Below are 24,231 nucleotides of genomic sequence, written 5' to 3' on the forward strand. Positions count from 1 at the left end.
ACAAAGTATGTTTTCTAAATACTCTCTCTATTCAGCAACTACTATCACTTCTACCATTCCTCATTCTCCTTCCTTGATCTTTGCACTGCCATAATCCTCACTCTCTCCTTCCACAGGAGCATGTGAGAGCAGGTCAGAGTGTCTGAGAGGTGTGTGTGCTCGCACAGGTGAGTGCTACATCTGTGTGAGAGCAAGAGTGTGTGTGTGAGAGCAGGTGAGTGTTTTAGAGGTGTGTGTGCTTGCACGAGTGAGTGGTGCATCTGTGTGAGAGAATGAGAGTGTGGGTGTGCGTGAGAGCAGGTTAGAGTGAGAGGTGTGTGCGTGCTCCCACAGGTGAGTGCTGCATCTATGTGAGAGCATGTGACTGTGCGTGTGTGAGAGCAGGTGAGAGTGAGGGGTGTGTGTGCATTTGCATGTGTGTTGCATCTAAGAGCATGAGTGTGGGTGTGTGCACATGCGTGAGTGCTGCATCTGTGTGACAGCGTGAGTGTGGGTGTGAGAGCAGCTGAGAGTGTCTGAGGAGTGTGTGTGCTTGCACGGGTGAGTGCTGCATCTGAGTGTGGGTGTGAGCAGGTGAGAGACGGTGCATGTGTGTGTGCACACGTGTGAGTGCACAGGTGAGAGCATGAGTAGGGGTCTGAGAGCAGGTGAGAGTGAGGGGTGTGTGTGCTCGCATGTGTGAATGCATATGTATGTGTGAGAATATGAGTGTGGGTGTGTGAGAGACCAGGTGAGAAAGGGTGTGTGTACATGCTCGCATGTGTGAGTGCTGCCTATGTGTGACAGCATGCGAGTGAGTACGCGTGAGAGGTGAGAGAGGCCACGTATGTGTGTGTAAAAGTGCACGAGTGAGAGTATGTAAAGTATGTGAGCATGAGGTGTGTGTATGAAGCTGTGAGGGTGCGTGTGCAGGTGTGTGCATGCGCATGCATAAGGGTGTGTGGGGGGTATGCACAAGAATGTGTGAGAGTGCATGTGAAAGTATGTACATGAGTGGCGTGCGTGTGCCTGTGCACATGCACAGGGAAAGGCTGGCGAGGTCTGATGGACCCATGGTTTGGTGTCTCGCCAACCAACAGTTGACAGAATGCGGCCAAAGAGTGACCTGGCCACACTGGCCATTTAGACAGACCCTGGGCTTGAGGGAGAGGCAGTGAGGAAGGTGCATGGTTCAGGCAAGAGATGAGAGCTGAGCTCAGGGAGCTGGCAGGAAGTGCAGGGTGGAGAGGAGAGGCAGGACGAGAGTACAACTTTAGGGAGAGAAACCAGTGGCTTTAAGTGACTCAGCCTTGGGAGCCTTGGTCAACTGAATGGAAGGGTGCCACAACAGAAATACAGAGAAGTCAGGAGAAGGCATGGGTGATAAGCTGAGTCTTGACATGGTCAGTTTGAAGTGCTTGTGAAAAAACTAAGTGAAGGTGTCTGGGACACAGCTTGATGGCACCCTCTGAGGCTGGAGCCACATGGGGAAGCTGCAGATACAGGTTTAAGGTCATCAGCACAGAGATAGCAATAGAAAAATCTGAAACCCTTTGGTATAAGGAAATGGGCTGAAGATGAAATGACGTGGGAACCCCAACACTCGCAAGGCAGAGAGGGGAGGGACACAAGAGGACAGCCCATGAGGCCAGGGAGAGGCATGTGGGATCCAACATGTTCTACAATAAAGTCACAACAAGCTCCCTTCTGGAAGCCTTCAGTAAGAAACACCAGCACACAGACCTCTCTGGAAACAAGGGGCACAGGGCAAGGGCCAGTTTTCCTATTTTTGTATCTCCAGGGTACCCTGCCCGGGACTGCACACACGTTAAGTATGTGAGTAACGGTCACGAGGGAAAGGACACAGAAGAGACACGCTGCAGTGTGGGGCCCAGGGGCGGAGGCATGGACCAAGGACAGGGATGCACAGGGCAGTGTCACGAAATCAGCCAGGTGAAGAAAGTGGGTAATGACGGGTTCAAGTTTTACCCACTTTACAAAGACGAATTCTCCCTATCTGCTTTTGTTATTTCTCTATCTATATGAGCATGCAATGAAATATTATTGATACAATTTTTCGTAACATTATTTCAAATGAAGTTCATCTCATAATTTTGCTACATATTTTAATAACAGTTACAATAAAGTTACATGTAAAAGGGACAATTAAACATAATAAGACAAATATGACACAGAAATAATGGAAAAAGTATAACAGAATCTTGGGCTAAGAAAACTGGACAAAAATGAGTATTATGCTCGTCTCTAAGCTTCCTGGCAACACAGACCAGTAACAGAAATCCAACAGTCTATAAGGATTTTATTTCATCAAACAAAATGTGCCCAATCTCCAGAAGAACCTGGAATAAGAGATCACATAGATGCTTATCACGGAGAGCATAATCCAGTTATATGAGCAGACACACACACACATGTATCTGAAGATGAATGTGTGTATGTATGTGTACATATGAGGGTACTTTGAAGATACAAGTGTGTTATGTATATATACAAAAGTTCAAACAGGGTTTTGTAAAGATGCAGAAATGCTTGTTATACGTATAGTTGCTTCTTCTTTGAATAAAAGCTAAGGTGGCCAGGCATGGTGGCTCATGCCTATAGTCTCAGCACTTTGGGAGGCCAAGGCAGGTGGATCACCTGAGGTCGGGAGTTCAAGACCAGCCTGACCAACATGGAGAAACCCTGTCTCCACTAAAAATACAAAATTAGCCAGGCATGGTGGCGCATGCCTGTAATCCCAGCTACTCGGAAGGCTGAGGCAGGAGAATCGCTTGAACCCGGAAGGCGGAGGTGGCAGTGAGCTGAGATTGTGCCATTGCATCCTACCCTGGGCAACAAGAGTGAAACTCCATCTCAAAAAAAAAAAAAAAAAAAAGCTGAGGCAGTAACTTGTAATTCAGCAAAGAGAACTCCACTGGGAGCTAAGCAAACTCCACTGGAGCTGCTCTGAGTATACTGCTTTCTGGCAATCTAATCTGATTTAGGAAAAGAGCTTAGAAAAATAATGACAGGATCAATCAGCTAAGACATTTAGGAAAATCACCATCATCTTTTATTTATTCTAGAGACACAGTATTATTGTGCTAGGGGCAAACACACTGAACTACATTCCAGGACAACTATGGGGTACCTAAAAGGTTATAAGTAGTAAAAATAAAAAATTATAAGATAAACATATAGAAAAAGATACAAAATCAGCAGACATAATAAATTCAATTACATACATGGCTGTCTTTAGGGGACTTTTTTCCATATTTATATAATAGCTTCTTACCTTACCATCAACATTTCATCAGCAACAGAAAAAAAAATAATGTGGGTTTGAATGATTAAATTATAAAAAAAATCTTAAAAATAAGTCCATATGGGACAATCAGATTTAAATGTATAGTTCTCTTACCGGATTTGTGATTGTGATGATTTCTCCTTCATTAACCGTCAATTCATTATTTCCAGGTTCAGCAGCAAAATCATACATAACCCGCGCCTACCAGGAATGGAGAGGAAAAGAGGATGTCACAAACAGGTGTGCAGTTCACTTTCTAAGCATGCTGCTTTGAACATGATAGTGGCTGTGGCTGTTTCAGAAGAAAGAAAGACGTTACCAAAATGACTCATCTGCTCTACTGTGAGGAAGAATAACATCAAGAGTAATAGCCCTGTTACGTGCCGGAGGCAGGGGAGGTTTCTGGCAGCTGACCACACTGCATTTAGATATCAGCCCCGAAAAAGTAACTCAAAATATTTTTGAGTTACAACTATTTTGGTTGAGTGCAGCAGCTCATACCTGCAATGCCAGCTACTTGGGAGACTAAATAGCAGGAGGATTGCTTGAGGCTAGGGGTTTGAGACTAGCCTGGGCAACAAAGCAAGAGTCCATCTCTACCAAAAAATTAAAGAAAAATTAGTTGGACATGGTAGCCAGCACCTGCAGCATCAGCTACTCAAGAGGCTGAAAATAGGAGGATTGCTTGAGCCCAAAAGTTCAAAGTTACAATAAGCCAGGATTGTGCCACTGCTCAACCTTGTGAATCTTGGATGCGTGTGTATGTGTATGTGTCTCTCTTCAGTTGAGAGTCAGTGTTCCCAGAATGAACGGTGTGTGTATTTCCACTTCTTACCTCCTAAGAGCAACAGGTCTGTTGTTGTTGTTAATGGAATAGGTGGGTTCCCCCCGCCCCGTTTTTTTGTTTTTTGTCTTTTTGTTTTTTTAGGGAGAGCAAGGCCAGGAGCGGTGGCTCACGCCTGTAATCCCAGCACTTTGGGAGGCCAAGGCGGGCGTGCAGTGATACCATCATGGCACACTGCATCCTTGACCTCCCATGCTCAAGCAATCCTCCCACCTCAGCCTCCCCAGTAGCTGGGACTACAGGCGCATGCCACCATGACCAGTTAATTTTTGTATTTTTTGTAGAGACTGGGTTGCCCAGGCTGGTCCCGAACTCCTGGGCTCAAGTGACTTTCCTGCCTTGACTTCTTAACGTATTGGGGTTACAGGTGTGAGCCACTGCGCCCAGTCCTACATGAAACCTTAATTTCATAAAAGATAGACTAGGAAGAAGCTATTCTGGCAGGAGTGAGGAGGAACTGCTCTTATAAGCTTTTCCTCAAAAGGATCCTTGAGACAGGATCTGGAAACGGATTCCCTGGACCACTGCTGTGCACGTATCCCACTGTTTTTAACCACTGTGTTAAAAAACAAAGTATTTGCTTAAAATGTTTTACATATACCTTTATAATATAAAATCCATATTTTTAAATCCCCTTCAAATTCTAAGAGATTGTCTTTCACAGACTATCTTCCTGAAGTCCATCCTGTAAACTGGGGATTACATGTGCTAGGAAACACGAGGTTTAAAAGTAATTGTTTGTCCTAAAAGCCAAATTCAGGTTTATTGACAGGGCTAGTCTAATAGGACTAATGCAAGCGCACTAATTTAACAATATTTACTCAACATCCACCATATGGCAAGACCTTGCAAGGCCCTTCTGTTGGCCACTGTCCTTTTCTATGTATTTGCCTAATGATGCCTGAAATTATTTTAATGAGGATAAAGGTTCACATTTAGTGATAACAGACTAAGAAAAAAAAAGCCAAAATACTATTTTGAAATACCTAAAAAATAGTAAGATGGATTGGTGGATGAGTATGTGACAAAGCAGGTACTGAATCTAGATGGTGGGTCTATGGTGTTCAATTCCAACCTTTCTCCACGTCTGAAATTTTTCCTACTAAACTGTTGGGAACAAACAAAGGGTGGGTGAGCCTGCGAGTCAAGACAGCCCAGTAGTTCCTCACCTCCACCCTCGGAGACTGGGACTGGAGTGGAGTGCATGGCAGGGTGGCCAGGGCAGCGGGGCGGCTCCCTCAGGGCGTCACCAAGGACAAAGCAGCCGCGCTGAGGTGTTTTTCTCATGTGGCTGCAAAAGTGGACAGAATTCTGCTTGTCATGTTATGGGGTGGTTTCACTCTTGTTACCCAGGCTGGAGTGCAGTGGTGCAATTTTGGCTCACTGCGACCTCTGCCTCCTGGGTTCAAGCAATTCTCTTGCCTCAGTCTCCCGAGCTTCTGGGATTACAAGTGCCTGCCACCATATCCAGCTAATTTTTGTATTTTTAGTAGAGATGGGGTTTCACTATGTTGGTCAGGTTGGTCTCGAACTCCTGACCTCAGGTGATCTGCCCACCTCAGCCTCCCAAAGTGTTGGGATTACAGGCATGAGCCACCATGCCTGGCCGGGGTGTTTTTTTGTTGTTCTTGTTGGTTTATTTTAATTTTAATTTTTTTTTAGATGGAGTCTCTCTCTCTTGCCCAGGTTGGAGTACAGTGGTGCAGTCTTGGCTCACTGCAACCTCCGATTCCCTGATTCAAGCAATTCTCCTGCCTCCGCCTCCTGAGTAACTAGGATTACAGGCATGTGCCACCAGGCCCAGCTGATTTTTGTATTTTTAGCAGAGATGGGATTTTACCATGTTGGCCAGGATGGTCTTGATTTCCTGACCTCGTGATCCACCCGCCTCAGCCTCCCAAAGTGCTGGGATTACAGGCCTGAGCCACCGCGCCGTGCCAGTGTTTTTCAAAAACATGTTGCATCAACCTCAATCCTTCCTGCCACGAGGACAGACAGGAGAGAAAGGCAGGCAGGGGATGGGCTGGAAGGAAGTGAGCCCCGAAGAGGAGTCTGGGAACCGCATAGCCACGCTGAGGGCATGAGGAATCCGCTGTTGTGTTATCAGTCCTCAAGAATCCTGCTGAAATTTTTATAACTCCAGCCAAATCCAATTAGTCTCCAAATACAGAGTACCTAAGCCTCAGCTGGGCACGGTGGCTCATGCCTGCAATCCCAGGACTCTGGGAGGCCAAGGCAGGTGGATCACCTGAGATCAGGAGTTCGAGGCCAGCCTGGCCAACATGGTGAAACCCAGACTCTACTAAAAATACAAAAATTAGCCAGGTGTGGTGGTGGGCACCTGTAATCTCAGTTACTTGAGAGTCTGAGGCAGGAGAATCGCTTGAACCTGGGAAGTAGAGGTTGCAGTGAGCCTAGATCGTGCCATTGCACTCCAGCCTGGGCGACAACAGCAAGACTCTGTCTCAAACAAACAAACAAAGAATACCTAAGCCTCTTGTTAACTAACCTTAGAATCTGGGGAAACAGAATGTGAAACAAGTCAGAAAGAAAGAAATGGAAGTGGCCTTGCACATTTAAATATTACTGAGCACTTACTGCTATGGTTTGAGGGTCTGGACCCTCCAAAACTCGTGTTGAAACTGAACCCCCAAGGCAGTGGTGTTGGGAGGTGCAGCAAATGGGAGTGTTTAGGCCACAGAGCCATGCAGGCTTTGTCCTCATGAGGAGATCAACACTGCTACAAAAAGGGCTCATGGGAGTGGGTTTAATCTCGCCTACCCTTCTGCTGTGTGAAGACACAACACCCTTTCCCCTGGAGGAGGCGGCACTCAAGGTGCCATCTTGGAAGCAGAACTGAGCCCTACCCTTGTCAGCACCTAGATCTTGAAGTGCCTGCCTCCAGAATTATGAGGAATAAATTCTGTTCTTTGTAAGTTAACTAGTCCGAATTCTTCTGTTATAAGCACAAAATGGACAAGCACACTCACAGAAAAATGTTTATAAACCCTGTAAGTTTATTTAAAACACTGAATTAAGACTTAAACAGATGCTTCTTTGAAATCTGAACTGAGAATAATTTTGGAAGACAAAAGGATTTAATAGCTCCAAATAAGCATAATATGTCAATAGAAAAGAATACTGACCATTCAGCCTAGAGATGCTAAAGCTTCAATGAAACTGAAAGCCTTGGGGCACCGTCTCCCAGCACCCCTCTTTTCTCTTTCCTATCCTTGCATTTTGCCTCCACCTGTTTTCTCACTTTCCCCTTCTCACCCCTCAACTTCTTCCTCTTGTCTACCACTGACATATCCACACAGACAGAGGTGCTGGCCTCAACCCCAACTGCCAATCAGTCTATTTTTCATGTGGCCTTTGAAAGACCATTTTCCTATACTGCCTTTTCCACTGTTAGCTTTACTTCAAGAACTTGTTCAGAAATTCAAGGGAAAGGAGGATTGGACAGCCTTGAGAAGTGAAATTTTGCATAGAGTAGGTAATATTGCCAGATATAACTAGTTTACCCTCTTTAAATGGCAAGCTTGGTTAACTTAAGCACAATTGTGACTTATACAATTTTCCAACATTTAATGCCTTCCTCAATCTTGACTTATTAAGATCATGAGAAAAAACAGAACTTACTTTCACAGACCCTGAGCACTATCATGCTACTACTATATGTTGATGTATTTGTCCTTATTCTAAATGGTGAAGGCATAAATGCTTTCCAATATAAGTAGTCCCTCCTTCTCCACAGTTTAACATTCCTCGGTTTCAGTTACCTGCTATCAACTGCAGTCTGAAAATATTAAATAGAAAATTCCAGAAATAAACAATTTATCAGTTTCAGAGTCCATGCCATTCTGAGTAGCATGATGCAATTTCACACCATCCCACTTGGGACGTGAATCATCCCTTTGTCTAGCATCTCTACACTGTAGACACCGCCCACCCAACAGTCCCGTAGTAGCCGCCTCAATTAGTAGACTATCGGGTATGGCAGTGCTCATCTTCAAGTCATCCTTATTTTAATGACCCTGACGCACAAGAGTAGTGTTGCTGGCATACTATAATAACTGTTCTATTTTATTATTAGCATTTTTGTTCATCTCTTACTGTATCTAATTTATAAATTAACCTTGTCATACGCATGTATAGAAAAAACATAGTATACATAAGGTTTGGTACTATCCTTGGCTGCAGGCATCCCTGGAGGTCTTGGAACATATCCCCCGTAAATAAAGGGGACTACTGCGTATCAGTGATTTCCACAGCTTTTGTTAAACCTTGTGCTTATTCCACTGTTATTTGAACCAAATACAGAATATTATAATCGCTATAAAATTTCAAGCTATTAGATTCAACCCATCGCTCCAACCTATTAAGAGCTTTCTGAATTCTGAAGCCATCATCTAATTCTCCCTTATCTTTTCCTGCTGGGAGTCATCAGAAAGCCTGATGAGCCTTCTATAGTTTCACCAGTGTCATTATTCAAATCGTTAAACTATGGCAGGGGCAAGTCAGCTGCATGTGATAGGAAGCTCCAAGGGGATATGGGTCAATTAATTATCATGTTCCCAGAATGCTACTCTTAAAATTTCCAAACAGGGAAATGAAGTTTGTTTCCTTAAATGTTTAGAAGCAATTTCTTTAACAATCCATTCAAAAGAATAGTCAAGATGACAGAGTTTGGTTAAAGTTTTAACAGTTGTTCTAGTAAAAGATCTTTTCCCAACAGAAGAAATTTTTGAAAAGAACTTGTAGCAGCAACTGAGAATGAATAAAAATTTTAAAATATTTTGTATGTAAAATTTTCAAGAATAAACTACTGGTGAATTAGTATGTTCTTTAAAAATGTTTTTTTCCTAAAATGGGTTTGTATCTGTTATTCTGAAATATAATGCACTTAGATGAATTTTTTAAACTGATGGTCAATTAGACAAGCAGTTTGGGAAATTTCCAAGTCAAACAGAAATGCAAATAGAAATTCACTGAGTAGAATTATAAATTCCAAAGAAATACTTAGAGTAAACTTAAATCTGAGCGTACCAAAAGGCAATTGTACAATTTGGGGGCGGGGGCATGCGGCAGAGTTCTGAATACTTAAAACATATAAAGCAAATTGTACTATACTCTTTCAAACTCTTCTCCCTCTCTCTAGTTCATTCATGCAGAATGGCTCTGGAAAGTACTTAGACCACAGGAAATATGAACTGAGACCACACTGTAACCAAACTGCTAGAGATTGGGATGATTTTACGAGCTGTTCTACCCACACTCACCGAGATCAAAGCTTCTATATGCAGTGTACACAAGAACAATTAGACAAAGATATCTTAACAGTGATTTGATGTGGTGGCATCAAATGGCCATATCACACGTACCATCAACGTTACCAAGTAATGTGCCAAAACAGATACTTCTGAAACCCACGTGTGACTGCCTGTTCTGTTGTACTTTGTAATTAAACACACAAATTTAATTTAATTGGATATTTTATTTTATTTGAGAGACAACATCTTGCTCTGTCACCCAAGCTGAAGGGCAGTGGTGCAATCATGAATCACTGCAGCCTTGAACTCCTGAGCTCAAGTGATCCTCCTGCCTCCACCTCCTGATAGATAGGACTATAGGCACATGCCCCCACTCCTGGCTGGTATTTTATTTTTAAATTTTTTAAAGAGATAAGATCTCACCATATTGCCTAGGCTATTTTTTTTAAAAGCTGTGTCAAAATGGCTGCATCATACAAAACACTTTGATTTGGATGCTTTAAATGAGGGGTTGCTTTTCCTTCTTGTGTATAGGACCAGATGGTAAACATTTTAGAGTTTGCAGGCCATTCTGTCTGCTGCTGCAGTGCAAAAGCCACCACAGACAATATATAGACAAATGGATGTGGCCATGTTCCAACAGAACTTTATTTACAAACTGCACAAGACAGGCTAGATTTTGTTATGGGCCATAATTTCTTGACCCCTATAACATGACCCAGAACAAAATTATTATATAAAAATCACTAGTCTTAACATAAAGCAGAAGTCATAAAGGAAAGAATATTTTCAATTCATATCAGAAAGTGTTAAGCTTCTAATATATAAAGAGCTTCTAGAACTCAAGAAAAAGACCAGCAACCTAATATAAAAATGAGCAGAGGAACAAAGAGTTCATTAAAAAATACAATGGCCCTTAAGCATATCACAAAATAGTCAATCTCACACACACTAAGAAAGACAAATTAATCTGGTAGACATTGCCAGATCCCCACTGCCTCAATTTGGGGTTGTAGGGTTGTACCATTTAAACTTCTACCAATATTATATATGAAAGTAACATTTTTCTACAGCTTCACTAACAGAATAAATCACTTCACTTTTGGATTTCTGCAAATCTGATGCTAAGGAATACTACCCTAATATTGCTTCTACTAACAGGGAACTGATTAAATAAACCAGTCTATGTCATCACAATGGAATATTATGTAGCAAGAAGAGAATGAGAACAATCTATACACCCAGACATGGAATGAATACATGGCCAAAAAAAGCAAATTGTGGAATAGGGCATATAGCATGCTACCTTTTTCATGAATAGAATATTTATATTTGCCAGTATTTAGGACTAGATAAATAAAACAAGAAATTAATTTTAAATTGGTCACCTAGAAAGATGGGAGAAGACAATTAGTGATAACACAAGTGGAAGTGACACTTATCATGTTTCTTTTTATATAGTTTAATTTTAACTCTGTGTGTGTGTATGTGTATCTATATCTAATCTATATATATCTCACCTGTCCTAGAATTCTAAATTAAAATGATAGGAAAAAGACATCATGTACAGTAATAGCGAAAGATGAAATATTTAGGAATAAACTTAAGAAATGTGTAAAACCTATCTGGAAAAAATCTTGAGAATTTCTCAAATGACACAGAAAAGTGGCAAAAAATGAGAGCACGTGGTATGGTTTGGCTGTGTCTCCACCCAAATCTCACCTAGAATTGTAATAATCCACACATGTCAAGGGCAGGACCAGGTAGAGATAACTGAATCATGGGGGTGGTATCCCTCATACTGTTCTTGTGGTGTGAATAAGTCTCATGAAATCTGATGGTTTTATAAAGGGGAATCCCCCTGCACCAGCTCTCTTGCCTGCCACCATGTAAGATGTGCCTTTGCTTCTCCTTTGCCCTCCGCCATGATTGTGAGGCCTCCCTAGCCATGTGGATCTGTGAGTCCATTAAACCTTTTTTCTTTATAAATTACCTAGTCGCAGGTATGTCTTTATTAGCATTGTGAGTACATACTAATACAGCATGGTAGATTGTAACAATGGCCACAGTAAACCTTCCCACCCCTTTATCTACCAATTTGCAGTATGACTTTGTCACTCTCCCCATTAAGACTCTGGATGATGGCCAGGGGCAGTGGCTCATCTCTGTAATCCCAGCGCTTTGGGAGGCTGAGGCAGGCAAGGTTGGGAGTGTGAGATCAGCCTAACCAACATGGAGAAGCCCTGTCTCTACTAAAAATACAAAAATTAGTCAGGCATGGTGATGCATGCCTGTAATCCCACCTACTCGGGAAGGCTGAGGCAGGACAATCACTTGAGCCTGGGAGGCGGAGGTTGTGGTGAGCTGAGCTCACGCCCAACAGAACCAAAACTCTGTCACAAACACCCCCCCACCGAAAAAAAAAGACTCTGGAAAAGTTCAGTTCATGAGTTTACTCTGACCAACAGAACGATAGCAAACGTGATACTAGCATAGGCATGAAAAAGCACTGATACATGAGGGCTGCCCTCTCTTGCTACCAGGATCACTTGTGCTACCACTGAACCTGCCTGGGTTAGTAACTCTGCAGATCCAAGACCACATGGAAAGAGGCCTGCATCATCCTAGCTGTATAAGGTGAGACCCCAACATGAAGGAAAGGCCACCAAGACTATCCAGCCTTAGTTGAGCTCTCCAGACCACAAGAACCACGCATCATCAATACACAGAACCATAAGCAATACGAAGTATTTGTTGTTTTATGTCTTTATGTTTGGGGATAGTGTGTTATGCAACAAAATGGATTCATACAGAGTCTCCCCATATTTTTAGATGAGAAGCCCCAATATCATTAAAAGCACCTCCCCTCCTCTCATTAATTCTAATAAAAATACAAATAGAATTTTTTAATTTCTGAAACAGGACAAACTAATCCTAAAATTCATCTGGACATACAAACAAACAAGAACGGCCCCCAATCTTTTTTTTTTAAATTAAAAAAAAAAAAAAAAACAAGGAAAAACTAGAAAAGTACAAAGTCCACAAGTCCCAAAGACATATAGAAACGTAGGTAACACGATAAAGATGGCATGTTATTGTTTTAGAACAGATGAGTAACTATCTGGAGGGAAAAAAAAATGGATTCCTATCTTACTCCTCACAACAAAATAATGGGTCAAAGATTAATTTGAAAAAAAAGTAATCACATATCTAATGCCCAGATTGGGATTTCTGAGCAGCATTTTTCATTAAAAGGAACCAGATTTACTTAGAGAAATGGCTGACTCCAGGTTTCAGGGGGAAAAAACAAGAACTCCATATAAAACATACAAGATGGGCCTGGAACATCTTTTCCTACCAGATTATCAAGGACACTAGCAAAGCCTACTGGTTGTATCAAAAAGACACAGGCACCAACCTGAAGATGAGCTTGCTGTCCAAATGTGGAACAATACGAGCATCAATAGGGATAATGACCACAATGGACTGAAACATTAAATTTGCTTAAAACTCATGAGTTCATAAAAACTAATTGGTCATCATTATAGAATACCAGGAAACCAATTCATTTTGACAACTGGTAAATAAAGCCAAAAAAAAAAAAAAAAAAAAACCCAACCATTTATCCTTTAAAACCTGTACTATGAAGTAACCAAGTAGTAGATACACGTTTCTCCTTATACAAGTATTTCAGCTGATAAAAGAGGGAGTAATAGAATGAGATCATTTTTTTCAATCCCCAAAGATTTAATTCATCTAAGCATAGTAGATCACAAAGACAACCAGACTTCACTTGCCTTCTGATGGAACACAATCCCGGTTATGAAATAGACTTGAAAAAAAAAAAAAGAATGTGACTCTTATTCACCTTCTAAATCCTAATAACAATTTACAAGAAAACAAAATAATATCTTAAACTATGCAATGAGCATAAGGTAAGAAATCCAGGTACTACAGAAATCCATTCTAACAAATCCCAAAGACAAAAACAAGTAGGGGATAAGGGTTGGGAGTGAGGTAAGGGAACCTATAAACGAAGAGACTTAGAAGACTGATCATGATCGCAATGTGTAGACTTTATTGGGATTCTGAGTCCAACTGCAGAAATGATTATGAAATTTGAATTCTTAAAGGACTGTGATATTTTAAAAGTATTCATTTTTTAGGCATCAAGATAGTATTGTGGTTATATTTTTAAAAGATTTCCTCTTTCCTCCCCATCTTTACAGGTATACACGAAAATACTTATAGACAAAGTGTTAAAATACCTGCCATTTCTTCAAAAATAATGCAGAAACAAGAGACACTGATGGGGTCTTGATGAAATAAGGAGGCAATGAGTTGGGTGGTTGCCAAAGGTAGATAATGGTTACAAACAGTTTCATTATACTCTTCTACTTTTGACTGTGTTTGGCATTCTCTGCAATAAAAAGTCTTAAAAAAAAAAAAAAAAAACCATTAAAAGTACTGAAGACATCTTAGGAGAATTTCTAAAAATACTTTTGCAGTAGAGGAGGACTTTATGAAATAAAATCCGCAAGTTCTTAACAGGGAGAAAGGGAGAAAGAAATCTCTCTTCACCCAAAGTAAAACATACCTGCCTGGCAACAGCCAACATAAGATAAAAATCAATGACAATCTGGGGAAAATGTTTGCAATTCATAACACAGACTAAAGATTGGTTCTGCTACTCTAAATAAAGAGTATGAATCAGTAAAAAAAAAAAAAAGCCTTTTAAAATGTAAAACCTCACTCATAAAATAATATAAAATGAAATAGTTTATTTCTCACCTATTAGGCTGGCAAAAAATGAAAGCGAAACTCTGCTAACACCACGTTGGTGAGGGCATACAGTTTAGGGAAACAGGTATCCTTACATCGCGCTAACAGACACGAGAGGCAATTTCGTAACGCCTGTGAGGATTACAAACACACATGGTATCTAAACCAGAAATTCCACTTCTAGGAACTTATCCCCTAGAAATACACTTTTGCAAACTGACATATATACATGGTTATTCACTGTAGCGTCACCCATAATAGCAAAAGACCAAATACAATTTAAAAGGTAGGACCGGCTAATGAAGTACAGGATCTCTATGAAATGGAGTACTATAATGCAGAAAAAGAATGAGAATTTGCTTACTTTTCTGATGTGGAATGATCTCTAATGTATATTTATTAAATAAGAAAATAAAGCAAGGCACACCATTTGTGTAAGAAAGAAATGGGGCGACGCAGAACATGCATTTGCTTGTGTATGCAGAGGAAATCTCGGTAAGAATGTAAGAGAAATTGGTAACACTACCCCTGAGGAGAGAAGATGGCTAAGGGAGAGGAGAGGCAGGAGAGGAATTTTCAGTGGGGCTTTTTTGCACTTTTTTTAGTGTTGTGTTTTTTTTCTTAAACGTGAACCTATTATCTAGTAAAAAAATTAAAAAATTTAAAGCACTGTCTTGGATTGTCTCTACCTAGGATGCTCAGAGTTATGTTGCAAACACCAAAATTTATGAGAGAATGCTTCCTTGATTATAACAAAGCACAAAATACTCCAAAGTTTAACTAAAAAGCTGATTAGATGGCAAAGAGAATCTGCATTAAAGGCTACTTAAGGGGGTAAACCATATTCCTGGACTTCTCATTCTGAGAACTAACAGTTTCAGTGTATATAAATATATACCTACACTTTTATTAATACAACAACAAAAGCAACATAATGAAGTTAAAGAGGAAAAGTTTCTAAAAGTGCCAAAGGGCACTAATGCTAATCATTTTTTAAATATCCCTCAAAATGTTATGCATCTGACATACGTGTTTGCATGTACACAACTAGTCAAAGCACACACATGCCCAGAACCAATGAGAACCACAGTATATGCTTCCATACTTTTAACATTTCTTATGTGCTCGTCTACATTTCATTTATTTAGGACTTCTATTTATTCATATTTTATCTGAAAGACTCTTCATATCAGCATATCTACTCTGTTCTTTATCACAGCTGCAAGGTTACTAACCCACTATCTAACCCCTAAGGCAAGGCACATTAAAGCTTACTTTGCTGTGCCTAAGAAAATAACCTCACCACCAGCCCCAAATTAAAACAGCTTTATTGCTTTTTCCAATTGTAAAACTACATGCTCACTGAGGGTGGGGAGACAGGACTATAAATACAGAAAAGTTTAAAAGCGAACAATAGCCAAATCCCAAACTCCAGAGACAACTGGTAGAAACTTACTCCCAGTTAACAGTGCCTGTCTCCCACACCCTCACCAGTGTGTGTATTTACAATGTCTCACCTCCTCCCCAAAGTGGGAGGAAATGAAATTACTGGCAACATGCCAATGATAAGCTGCCTGTGAAGCCAGGCACATAGGTTCAAATCCCTAGGCCACTGTTTCACCAGTCTTGAAAACTTTGACTAATTCCTTAAAGTATCAGTTTCAAACTGCCTGTGCCTCGTGACGCAAAGGAGAAATAAGGTAATAAAAATAAAGCCCACAGAACAGGGACCAGCACATAGGGCCCCATAAATGCAGGCGCTCATGACCTTTGTTTTTAACATTACATGTACATTCACATGTACGAAAACTTGTGGCATAACTATTGCCTCTTTCCAGTCCACCAAAGGCTCTAGAACTAGCCTAGAGTTCAAGGGAAAGTAAAGGACTGATTCCTATGAAAGGTGATTCTGCTACATTGCCAGCCAGTAAGGGAACCAGACATTCCCCTACCTAGTCACCTGTGAAACAACAGTTACTGTATACATGCAATTCAAATTCCAGAATGATGGAGGGGAAGACAGAAAAAATGTATTAAGAAGTAACGTCTTGGGAGGTCGAGGCGGGTGGATTACGAGGTCAACAGATCAGGACCATCCTGGTCAACATGGTGAAACCCCGTCTCTACTAAAAACACAAAAAAATTAGCTGGGCATGGTGGTGCGTGCCTGTAATCCCAGCTACTCAGGAGGCTGAGGCAGGAGAATTGCCTGAACCCAGGAGGCGGAGGTTGCGGTGAGCCGAGATCGCGCCATTGCACTTCAGCCTGGGTAACAAGAGCGAAACTCCGTCTCAAAAAAAAAAAAAAAAGAAGTAACGTCAAAAATTTCCCATTGGTGAAAACTATGACTCACAGATCCTAGAGGCTGAATAAATTCCACAGAAAAAAAAACACACAGAAAACCACACAAAGACACATCATAGTTGTTTCAGAATATCAGCAACAAAGAGAAAAGCCTTAAAATCAGAGAAAGGAAAAAGACAGATATATTATTACCTACAGAGGAACAAAGAATAACTGCAGAATTCTCAAGTACAATATGATACAAGCCAAATGTCACCTTAAAAGTGCTGAAAAATAACAAATACTACCAACCCAGAATTCTATATCCAGCAAAAATATCCTTCAAAAATGACGGTGAAATAAAGGCATTTCAGACAAAAGCTGAGAAAAAATGTGTCACCAGCAAAGCAATACTACAGGAAATATCAAACACGCTTTTACCTGAATGAAAATGATACTAAATGGAAAACTGAATCCACACAAAAGAAGGAAGAGCACCAAAAATAGTCAACATATGGGTCATGCAAAAAAAAAAAAAATTGTTTAATTTTTCTGAAAGAAAAGTGATTTTGAGAAGATAACTGACTTTCAAAACAAGAGTAACAACAACATATTTTGGGGTCTTTAATACTGGGAAATAAAATGTGCAACAAAAATACAAAGGCCAGGCATGGTGCTCATGCCTGTAACCCCAGCATTTTGGAGGCTGAGGTGGGCAGACTGCATCAACTCAGGAATTTAAGACCAGCCAGGGCAACGTGGAGAGACCTTGTCTCTACAAAAAAATACAAAAATCATCTAGGCCTGGTGGTCTGTATCTGTAGTCCCAGCTACTCGGGAGGCTGAGATGAGGGGATCACTTGAGCCCAGGAGACTGAGGCTGCAGTGAGTTGTGATTATGCCACAGCACTCCTGCCTGAGTGACAGAGCAAGACTGTCTCAAAAAACAAAAAAGCAGCACATAGGACAGGAAAGGGAAATGGAAGTCTACTATTATAGAGTTCTTATGGGTGAGGTGCTGTAGTACCAGAAGTTCGAACGTTCTAAGACATGCACGCTTATTGTGAACCTAAGAGTGATCATGGAAGGGAGAGAAGGGAGGGAGGGAAGAAAAATGGAAAGGAGGACTGTGAATTCTGAGAACCATGGCCTAATGTAAAGCAGTTTCTGATGTCCAGTAATCAGACATTTCATTATTTCAATTAATTTCTATTCCAATTAATTCAAATAATTATAGTTATGGAGTATGTGTAAAATTCAGATACACTTCTTTAAACAACTGAAGTCAAACTAAATCAATGGTTGGTGGGAATATGGTACAGCCACTGTAGAAAACAGTTTGGCAGTTCCTCCAAAAGTTAAACATAGAATTACCATACGATCCAGCAAATTTCACTCAAAAGAATTGAAAGCAGGGACCCGGATACTTGTACACCAATGTTTACAGCAGCATCATATAACCAAAAGGTGGCAGCAACCCAAATGTCCATTGACAGATGAATAAACAAAATACAAAGGAATATTAGTCAGCCATAAAAAGAAATGAAATTCGGATACATGCTGCATTAAAGACGAATCTTGAAACCATTATGCTAATTGAAATAAGCCAGACACAAAAGGACAAATAGGCCAGGTGTGGTAGCTCACGCTTGTAATCCCAACACTTTGGGAGGTTGAGGCAGGTGGATTACCTGAGGTCAGACGTTCAAGACCAGCCTGACCAACATGGTGAAACCCCGTCTCTACTAAAAATTTTTTAAAATTAGCTGGGCATGGTGGCACACTCCTGTAATCCCAGCGGAGGTTGCAGTGAGCCAAGATCACACCATTGGACTCCAGCTTGGGTAACAGGGCAATACTCTGTCTCAGAAAAAAAAAAAAAAAAAAGAAAAGAGAGAAATATATGATTCAATTATATGAGATACCTAGAGTAGGCAAGTAAAGCCAGCAAGTAGAATAGGGGTTACCAGAGGCTGGGGGCGGGGGGAAATGCAATACAGAGTTTCTATCTGGGATAGTGAAAAAGTTCTATAAATAGTGGTGATGGCTATACATCACTGTGAATATATCTAATGTCACTGAATCATGTACTTAAAATGGTTAAAATGGTAAATTGTATGTTATGCGTATTTCAGCACTATTTTTAACTAAGATTCCGTATACTTTGTAGAGGTTTATTTACATTTATTTATTTATTTTTATTTCTTTACTTTTGTTGGATAGAGTCTCGTTCTGACACCCAGCCTAGATATGCAGTGGCACAATCTTGGCTCACTGTAGCCTCCACCTTCCAGGTTCAAGCAATTCTGCTGCCTCAGCCTCCTAAGTAGCTGGGGATTACAGGCATGTGCCACCATGCCTGGCTAATTTTTTTGTGTATTTTTAGTAGAAATGGAGTTTCGCTATGTTGGCCAGGCTGGTCTTGCACTCTTGGCCTCAAGTGATCCACCTGCCTCAGCCTCCCAAAGTGCTGGGACTACAGGCGTGAGCCACTGCATCCAGCCTTACCACTATTTTTAAAAGACCATACAAATAAATAAATACATACAATTTTGGAATAAACCAGAATGGTACCCTAACTGCACACTCCTTCCTTCTAAGGAGTTAGCCTTATTCAGATGACAGCAGCTGCACCCAAGCACTGACCAAGCCCCCTGGCAGCCGGCAGTGCCATGGGCTAAAAAGTCAAAGAAATGAAGATATGCTCTTAAAAGTGACCTGAGAGGAGCTTTCAGGAAAAATAAAATACTTTAAATACAGTCACCAAGTATTATCAGGTGTACTAAGCTTGACAATGAAAAACCACTATCAAATTTTTGCTTTAGAAAACTCTTGGGTGTTACATGTAGGCCCATGACCTCTATATCCCAACTTCAGGAAGAAGAAAAAAAAAGAGAGAGAAGCCAGGAAAAAGAGACTCCCCCAGCAAACTCTAACAATAACGTGCATGTGAGCCCACCCAGTTGCACTGGGACTCCTGGTTACTCCTCCCATCCACACACTGATGACAACTTTGCTATTCTCTCCTTCCCATATTGTTTAACCCACTTGTCTGTCACATCCTTAAAAAGAAAAAAGAAACCCTCCCTCAACCCCACATATTCCTTTGACTATACCTTCTCTTAACATCAAGAAATTCACATTTCAGAGAAGTTGTCCACATGCCCTGTGTCTACTTCATCTGCTACTCACGCTTCACCCGCACTAGTCAAGCCTTGCCTACACTGACACCACTGAAACGGCTCTGGCCAAGGATACCCGCAGCCTTCTTACTGCTAAATCCAATCACCATGCTAGGCCCTCATCCCAGCTGACTGCCTGGCTGCATCAGACATTGCTGTCCACTCTTCCTTCTTAAAATACTCTCCTCCCCAGCCTTTCCACACCTACCTTCCTCTGGTTTTCCTTCCTTTCCGCCTTCTCAGGTGTTAGCCAGGCCACACTGTAAATGCCTGTGTTCCCCAGGGTCCTACACTCTTCTTACTCTAGATATTCTCCCCGGGTGACATCCACTCTGATGACATCACCTGCCATCTCTATACTCACGAATCCCAAGTCCATCCTGAGGTTCAGATTGTCAATCTGTCACCTATCAGATTCCTGCATGCAGTTCCAAGGGCACATACAACACACCAAGCAAAGCCTCATCAGCATTCCAGCACAGAACCTGCTTTCTCCCCAGCATTCCCCAGCTACTTCTAGATGGAACCTCTCCTACGCACTTGCCCAGAAAGAAACTGAAAGGTGTGACTCCTCCTCTCATTCCTTTCCACCTCTAAGAAAGGCCTACTTTCTAAATATTGCTACAATCTACTCACTTCTCTCCATCCCATGTGTGAGATCCATAGTCCAAGTCATCTTTAATCATTTTCATTCACTTCAAAAGCCTCCTCCAGCCTCCCCACACCTGCCAAGCCTTGCTCCCATTCATCTTCTGCCTGCAGCTGCAAGGATCTTTTGAACATGCACACTGGGTATTGCTCCTCTTGATCCAAACCTTCCAATGCTTCCCACAGCTCTCACAAGAAAGTCCACGCACAATGCCTGCAACACGGTGCTCAACACCTATTTGTTCACTAAATGAACCCTAATGTGAATAAACACGGCTTATAAAGAGGCTGACCATGTATCCTCATCTATCCAGGCCAGCTCCGGTTTATCCCTGCCATCTCAGTGGAATTAATGGTACCCTCTTTGTTCTTGAAAGTATTGCGGTTTGGACCAAAAAAAAAAATTGATATGATCACCTGACCCCCAACACCTCCATGGCCTTATCATTTACAATTCTTACCTTCAACCATAAATTCCAGACTTACTAAACTATTTTCTTTTCTTTTTTTTGAGACAAGGTCCCACTCTGTCACTCAGGCTGGCGTACAGTGGCACATCATAGCTTACTGCAGCCTCAAACTTCTGGGCTCAAGTGATTCTACTGCCTCAGCCTCAACATACTGGGATTACAGGCAAGAGCTACCACACCTGGCCTGAACTCTTTTCAATTCCATAAACAAGTCACAACCTTTCCTCTTTCTTCACCTGACTAAATCCTACTCATTTTTCAGTCTCAGCTTAGATTTCACAAGTGGGAAGCATTTTATTTTTTTATTTTTTTGAGGCAGAGTCTTGCTCTGTCGCCAGGCACTAGGCTGGAGTGCAGTGGCGCAATCTCGGCTCACTGCAATCTCCGCCTCCTGGGTTCAAGCAATTCTCCTGCCTCAGCCTTCTGAGTAGCTGGGACTACAGGCGCACGCCACCACGCCCAGCTAATTTTTGTATTTTTTAGTAGAGACGGGGTTTCACCATGTTGGCCAGGATGGTCTCGAACTCTTGACCTCGTGATCTGCTCGCCTCGGCCTCCCAAAGTGCTGGGATTACAGGTGTGAGCCACCTCGCCTAGCCTGGGAAGCATTTTATGTCCCACAAAATTGGTTACGTACCTCCCACGGATGCCCTTGTAACACTACCCTTCCCCTATGATTTTATGGCTGCTGTATAATCGTTGCTTGTGGACATGTCTGCATTCTCCCAACTGTAAGCTCCCTCTCAGTCTTGCTCAGCACAGTCATTTACCATGTAGCACAGCGCCTGCTACCTAAGAGGTGCTTACAGAGTTCAGGCTTCTCTGTCATTTCCAAATAAATTCAATCTTACTAGTTCAGTTTTCCAGGTACAGAAAGTACAATTTCTTTGAAATAAAAAATTTCATTTAATCTAGGTTTACTGCCCCAGATAAAAGAACCAAAAGCCAATACTTTAACAAGCAATCATTAAACTTTTAAATTTATAAACTAAACTTTATTTTGCAAAATGCCAATGCTTATCCCCTACATGTCTTAATTACACTTTTTCTAAATCTCTACCACAGTTTGAAGGAAGAATTTTCCCCCAATAGCCTACCCAGGTTTTTCTGCTTAAAGCCATCATCAGAGCCAATTCAAAAATTCTGCATTCTCTGGGGGCTAAAGCCAATGACTAGCTACCAGATTGAAGCTACGTAGCTGATATGTTTCTATTTTATCAACAAATATTGAATAGGCAGTTATTACAAGGGTGTTGTTCTAGGTGGAGACAGTGGTGAAGGGCCAAGGACAAGGTATCCTCCTTTCCTCAGAAGCACTGAAAGCATCGGGAGGAGAGAGTCATCAACACGCAAAGCAATTCCAGGTGGCAGTGAGTGCAATTACAGGAGTTAATCAGGTGATGTGACAGAGTAAGGGTTTTAAAGGAGGTGGCTGAGGAGGGGTCACTGGGCTGACACCTGCAGAAAGAGGGGTCTTGCCAGTGAGGAACAAACGGGCTAGGGAGGATGTGGGGTTGGGGGGTGGCAGGAGGCCCAGATAAAGGGCTTTGTAAAGCCAGGTCAAAACAAAGCCATAGGTCAAATAATACGAAGGTACATTTACCAACAGAGTTTTAAAAATTAATACCTTATTTTCTGCAGCGCTTCCCTGCTATTGTGTCTGCAAATAAATTAGCATTCAGAGATAAAAAGGAATATTTACATAACCTACAAATAAAATACACTGACTATACTACAGGATTGTAGAACTACTAAAACCAGAACAGACGACGTGTAACCTATGATGAGGCTTCCTCCCTCCTTCCTGGGCCCACCACGGAAATGAATAATCCATCAGGATGGCTACAGGTAGCCTGGCTGCTTCCCAGCAAGGCCTCCCCACACTCCTGCTTGCCACCTGCAGTACCCAAAACTCAACAATAAAAATGGATGAAATTTTAAAAATACATATTTTTCAGTAAGAAAACTCCTATAGAATACACATCATTTGGGTTATTTAGCTTTTCAAAGATCTACACCATCAGGAAAATTTTAGCCTAACCATTTTTCTTGGTCTTTTAAAAATAAGTACTGTAAGGCTGGGCACAGTGGCTTACAAACTGTGATTCTAGCATTTTGGGAGGTGGAGGTGGGCAGACCGCTTTGAGCTCAGGAGGAGTTCAAGACCAGTCTGGGCAATATGGCAAAACCCCATCTCTACCAAAAATACAAAAATTACCCAGGTGGTGTGGTGCACACCTGTGGTCTCTGCTAACTGGGAGGCTGAGGTGGGAGGATTACCTGAGCCCAAGAGGTGGAAGCTGCAGTGAGCTGAAATCATGCTGCTGCATTCCAGCCTGCATGACAGAGCCAGAGCCTATCACAAAATAAATAAATAAAATACTACAGACTCTCCTGATTTAATAAAAAGTTTACTCTGAAAATATAATTAATTAGAAGAATCTTTTCTTTTTATGATTTTTGAGATGGAGTCTTGCTCTGTCGCTCAGGGTGGCAAGGCAGTGGCACTATCTGGGCTCACTGCAATCTCCACTTCCCAGGTTCAAGCAATTCTCATCCCTCAGTCTTCCGAGTAGCTGGGATTGCAGATGCATGCCATCAGGCCCGGCTAATTTTTATATTTTTCATTGAGGTAGGGTTTCACCATGTTGGCTAGGCTGGTCTCAAACTCTTGGCCTCAAGTGATTCACCCACTTTGGCCTCCCAAAGTGTTGGAATTACAGGCATGAGCCACCACACTCTGCCAAAAAGAATCTTTTCTTAATGACTCAAGGTCACCATCATAACCATGAATTATTGTATAAGCTGAAAGACACGAATACTTACTTCCCACGTCTCAGCTTTCACACATGAATAATGACACGGTCAGCCTAGATGATCTGCCAGTCTCTATGGGTCTTTTTAAAGAATTTAAATACTTTATATCAAAGTATTCAAAGAACATTACTAAAATGAAACATACTGATCTTTAAGCTACTTAAAATGATACTTCTCCTTAAGGTCATCAACATAAATACACATACAACTAGGTTACATGAGGACTATGGGTCTCTGCTTTTAAGCCATACTTGGCCTGAGGCCAGTATTCTTAACTACGATTTATTTTTATCAATAGTTCCTCTTTAGGCAATTTCTCTTCTAGATTCATAGAACTAATGTAACCCTCACCACAGAACCACAGCTGGCTTTCATTGCATCACAAATGTAAGCTCAGGGATATGGTAAAATAAGACTGCCAAAGAGAATTAAGTTGGAAAAATAAAATTTGAAGAGCTAAAGTTATTACACAAAAATGATAAAATGAATCATACTTGGACAAAAGAAGAGATTTTGCCTAACAGCAGCAGCTGACAGAGGGGAAAAGATTACCAAATGAAGGATTCATGGCATGAGAAGGCAGAGAAGCCAAAGACAATCTCGTCAGGGGGTCCTGAAGGGATATATGCGCAGCAGGACGGGCGCC

The 24,231-nt window shown here is 41.5% G+C and overlaps 1 protein-coding gene across 2 annotated transcripts in view; it reads right to left on the reverse strand.

Annotated features, from left to right (window-relative positions):
* Nucleotides 1-24,231, reverse strand: part of SNX9 (sorting nexin 9) — a 116,072-nt gene that overhangs the window by 68,855 nt on the left and 22,986 nt on the right. For both annotated transcript variants that reach the window (XM_021670141.2, XM_064360513.1), the window contains exon 2: nt 3,401-3,487. In XM_021670141.2, the coding sequence (XP_021525816.1) occupies nt 3,401-3,487 (87 nt within the window). The remainder of the gene's footprint in view (nt 1-3,400; nt 3,488-24,231) is intronic.

This window comes from Aotus nancymaae, unplaced genomic scaffold (genome assembly GCF_030222135.1).
Source record: "Aotus nancymaae isolate 86718 unplaced genomic scaffold, 86718_ANA_hifiasm-v0.15.2.pri h1tg000040l, whole genome shotgun sequence".
NCBI classification, from domain to species: Eukaryota; Metazoa; Chordata; class Mammalia; order Primates; family Aotidae; genus Aotus; species Aotus nancymaae.